Below are 5,000 nucleotides of genomic sequence, written 5' to 3'. Positions count from 1 at the left end.
TTAACAGTAAACACATTACTGACAGAACTGACAGTGACCTGCTGACATATTAACACTAGACACATTACTGACAGAACTGACAGTGACCTGCTGACATATTAACACTAAACACATTACTGACAGTGACCTGCTGACATATTAACAGTAAACACATTACTGACAGAACTGACAGTGACCTGCTGACATATTAACACTAGACACATTACTGACAGAACTGACAGTGACCTACTGACATATTAACACTAAACACATTACTGACAGTGACCTGCTGACATATTAACAGTAAACACATTACTGACAGAACTGACAGTGACCTACTGACATATTAACAGTAAACACATTACTGACAGAACTGACAGTGACCTGCTGACATATTAACACTAAACACATTACTGACAGAACTGACAGTGACCTGCTGACATATTAACACTAAACACATTACTGACAGAACTGACAGTGACCTGCTGACATATTAACACTAAACACATTACTGACAGTGACCTGCTGACATATTAACACTAAACACATTACTGACAGAACTGACAGTGACCTGCTGACATATTAACACTAAACACATTACTGACAGTGACCTGCTGACATATTAACACTAAACACATTACTGACAGTGACCTACTGACATATTAACACTAAACACATTACTGACAGTGACCTACTGACATATTAACACTAAACACATTACTGAAAGAACTGACAGTGACCTGCTGACATATTAACACTAAACACATTACTGACAGTGACCTGCTGGCATATTAACAGTAAACACATTACTGACAGAACTGACAGTGACCTGCTGACATATTAACAGTAAACACATTACTGACAGAACTGACAGTGACCTACTGACATATTAACACTAAACACATTACTGACAGTGACCTACTGACATATTAACACTAAACACATTACTGACAGTGACCTGCTGACATATTAACAGTAAACACATTACTGACAGTGACCTACTGACATATTAACACTAAACACATTACTGACAGTGACCTGCTGACATATTAACACTAAACACATTACTGACAGAACTGACAGTGACCTACTGACATATTAACACTAAACACATTACTGACAGAACTGACAGTGACCTACTGACATATTAACACTAAACACATTACTGACAGTGACCTGCTGACATATTAACAGTAAACACATTACTGACAGTGACCTACTGACATATTAACACTAAACACATTACTGACAGTGACCTGCTGACATATTAACACTAAACACATTACTGACAGTGACCTGCTGACATATTAACAGTAAACACATTACTGACAGTGACCTACTGACATATTAACACTAAACACATTACTGACAGTGACCTGCTGACATATTAACACTGAACACATTACTGACAGAACTGACAGTGACCTACTGACATATTAACACTAAACACATTACTGACAGTGACCTGCTGACATATTAACAGTAAACACATTACTGACAGTGACCTACTGACATATTAACACTAAACACATTACTGACAGTGACCTGCTGACATATTAACACTGAACACATTACTGACAGAACTGACAGTGACCTACTGACATATTAACATTAAACACATTACTGACAGAACTGACAGTGACCTACTGACATATTAACACTAAACACATTACTGACAGAACTGACAGTGACCTGCTGACATATTAACACTAAACACATTACTGACAGAACTGACAGTGACCTACTGACATATTAACACTAAACACATTACTGACAGAACTGACAGTGACCTGCTGACATATTAACACTAGACACATTACTGACAGTGACCTGCTGACATATTAACACTAAACACATTACTGACAGAACTGACAGTGACCTGCTGACATATTAACACTAAACACATTACTGACAGAACTGACAGTGACCTGCTGACATATTAACACTAAACACATTACTGACAGTGACCTGCTGACATATTAACAGTAAACACATTACTGACAGAACTGACAGTGACCTGCTGACATATTAACACTAGACACATTACTGACAGAACTGACAGTGACCTACTGACATATTAACACTAAACACATTACTGACAGTGACCTGCTGACATATTAACAGTAAACACATTACTGACAGAACTGACAGTGACCTACTGACATATTAACAGTAAACACATTACTGGCAGAACTGACAGTGACCTGCTGACATATTAACACTAAACACATTACTGACAGAACTGACAGTGACCTGCTGACATATTAACACTAAACACATTACTGACAGAACTGACAGTGACCTACTGACATATTAACACTAAACACATTACTGACAGTGACCAGCTGACATATTAACAGTAAACACATTACTGACAGAACTGACAGTGACCTGCTGACATATTAACACTAAACACATTACTGACAGTGACCAGCTGACATATTAACAGTAAACACATTACTGACAGAACTGACAGTGACCTGCTGACATATTAACACTAAACACATTACTGACTGAACTGACAGTGACCTGCTGACATATTAACACACACACACACACACACACACACACACACACACACACACACACACACATGCACGCACGCACACGCAGTCTCACACACACACACACACACACACACACACACACACACACACACACACACACACACAGTCTCACACACACACTCACACTCACACACACATGCAGTCACACACTCATGCAGTCACACTCACACTCTCTCACACACACTCTCTTTCTCACAAACACACACAAACTCACCACACCCACGCAGTCTCACACAATCACACACACACGCAGTCACACACACACGCATGCTTACACACACACACATAGTCACTCACACACACACACACACACACACACACACTCACCCAGCGCACGTCTCACTCGGTGATGTTGAGAGTGTGTAGTTGTGTAGAAGACGAGCTGCACAACAGTGAATAACAGCAGCACTAATCCCAGTACACTCAGCACTGTCTCTCTCCTCCTCTTCCTCTCTTTCACCCACTGCTCAGTCATCCTCCTCCTCCTCCTCACTCACTCAGTTGTTAATGAACTTCTGAGTCACTCTAACTCTGAGCATCAGCAGAGAATCTTTATAGCTCAACTCTCAAACCTTTTAAACACAAGAAGGAACGCTGTGATTGGTCACCTGCAGCAGCCAATGGGAGCAGAGCAGAGGCAGGGATTGTGTTACATGTGCTGGAGCTTCTGAGCAGCTTCGCTAAACTCAGTGACAGAAGCTAATGGTCTGAATGTAGCTTCTGGGAATCTTTACATGTTATCAGCTGAAGTCTGATAATAAATTGGATGTCCAGATGATTCTGATGGCTGTGAGTGTAAATTCCCTCAGTCCTGCTCTATAGCGCCACCTACTGAGAGAGAAACACCAACACACCGCTCTGTAGTACGACGTTTTTGTAGTTTTCACTCAGTTCAGAATCTAAACCCCGCCCCCTCACAGCCACGCCTTTGTAGCAGAGCGACTAAAGGATCTCTGTAACATCGAAGACATTAGATGGTTAAGCTTCACTGTGCTGCAAAGGATTATGGTCCCTGACCAGCCTGAGGTCAGAGGTCACTGAGCAACATGTTGGTCACATGAGCATGACTACATGCCTGGAGCGGAGGTGGGTGGGGCTTAACTACACCACCCTGAAGCTCGTGGGGGACGAGACACATGATGATCACTTTCTCTGAAGGGAAAAGTAGAACATGTGTTACTGTTTAAAGCATGATCACACACACACACACACATACACACACACACACACATATACACACACATACACACCCACACACACACCCACACACACACACACACACACACACATGGTTTACTGTATAACATAAAATAATCCACTTTAGACACTTTTTGTTAAAGACGAAACTTTCATTACTCCTTTAGAGTCTGATGTTATTTTCTTTCTTTTTAAATACAAGTGTGTTCTCACAAATAAACTTCAGTTTTACTCCAGAACATTCTGAAGCCTTTACTAAGATGAAACGATTCTCAAAATTCATTCCTATTAATTTATAACCACACACTTCACCCTTCCACAGTGTCTCTGTGGATTAGACACATGATGAGACATCAGACATCAGATCGTGTAATTAAGAGTAGAAGAGCATTTGGAAAAGGAAAGTATATTTTATTAAACAGAACTTGTTTTATTATGATTATACTTTATTCTGAATGACATTTATTATAATCAAAATATTTGAAAGTTAAGTATCTTCCAGGAAAACAGAATGCGATGAGTTTCAGTACCCGGATAATATTATATATCATATTATAAACACACATAACATTCAAGTAATACAGAAATATTAAAAAAACTGTGTGTGTGTGTGTGTGTGTGTGTGTGTGTGTGTGTGTGTGTGTGTGTGTGTGTGTGTCTCTGTGTGTATGCCTGTGTGTGTGTAGGTGTGTGTGTCTCTGTGTGTACTGTATGCATGTGTGTGCGCATGTAGTCAATTCAAGTTAAGTCAAGAAGCTTTTATTGTCATTGCACCATATATAGCTGTTCAGTGTAAATACTGTGTGTTCAGTGTAGATACTGTGTGTTCAGTGTAAATACTGTGTGTTCAGTGTAAATACTGTGTGTTCAGTGTAGATACTGTGTGTTCAGTGTAAATACTGTGTGTTCAGTGTAAATACTGTGTGTTCAGTGTAAATACTGTGTGTTCAGTCTAGATACTGTGTGTTCAGTGTAGATACTGTGTGTTCAGTGTACATACTGTGTTCAGTGTAAATACTGTGTGTTCAGTGTAGATACTGTGTGTTCAGTGTACATACTGTGTTCAGTGTAAATACTGTGTGTTCAGTGTAAATACTGTGTGTTCAGTGTAAATACTGTGTGTTCAGTGTAAATACTGTGTGTTCAGTGTAAATACTGTGTGTTCAGTGTAAATACTGTGTGTTCAGTGTATATACTGTGTGTTCAGTGTAAATACTGTGTGTTCAGTGTAGATACTGTGTGTTCAGTGTAGATACT

The 5,000-nt window shown here is 39.7% G+C and overlaps 2 protein-coding genes and 1 long non-coding RNA gene across 3 annotated transcripts in view; 1 reads left to right on the top strand and 2 right to left on the bottom strand.

Moving 5' to 3' along the window:
* slc24a5 (solute carrier family 24 member 5) overlaps nucleotides 1-3,644 on the bottom strand; it is a 10,585-nt gene extending 6,941 nt beyond the window's left edge. Inside the window, exon 1 of the mRNA XM_027179588.2 lies at nucleotides 2,874-3,644. Within this exon, the coding sequence (XP_027035389.1) occupies nucleotides 2,874-3,021 (148 nt within the window). The 5' untranslated portion in view covers nucleotides 3,022-3,644. The remainder of the gene's footprint in view (nucleotides 1-2,873) is intronic.
* LOC113657299 overlaps nucleotides 1-5,000 on the bottom strand; it is a 1,727,325-nt gene that overhangs the window by 1,280,184 nt on the left and 442,141 nt on the right. The gene's annotated exons all lie outside the window — the stretch shown is intronic.
* Nucleotides 1-5,000, top strand: part of LOC125146171 — a 1,103,650-nt gene that overhangs the window by 829,975 nt on the left and 268,675 nt on the right. The gene's annotated exons all lie outside the window — the stretch shown is intronic.

Source organism: Tachysurus fulvidraco, chromosome 13 (genome assembly GCF_022655615.1).
Source record: "Tachysurus fulvidraco isolate hzauxx_2018 chromosome 13, HZAU_PFXX_2.0, whole genome shotgun sequence".
Taxonomy (NCBI): domain Eukaryota; kingdom Metazoa; phylum Chordata; class Actinopteri; order Siluriformes; family Bagridae; genus Tachysurus; species Tachysurus fulvidraco.
The sequence above is the reverse complement of the archived record's forward strand: the minus strand, read 5'-3'. Positions and strand labels throughout refer to the sequence as shown.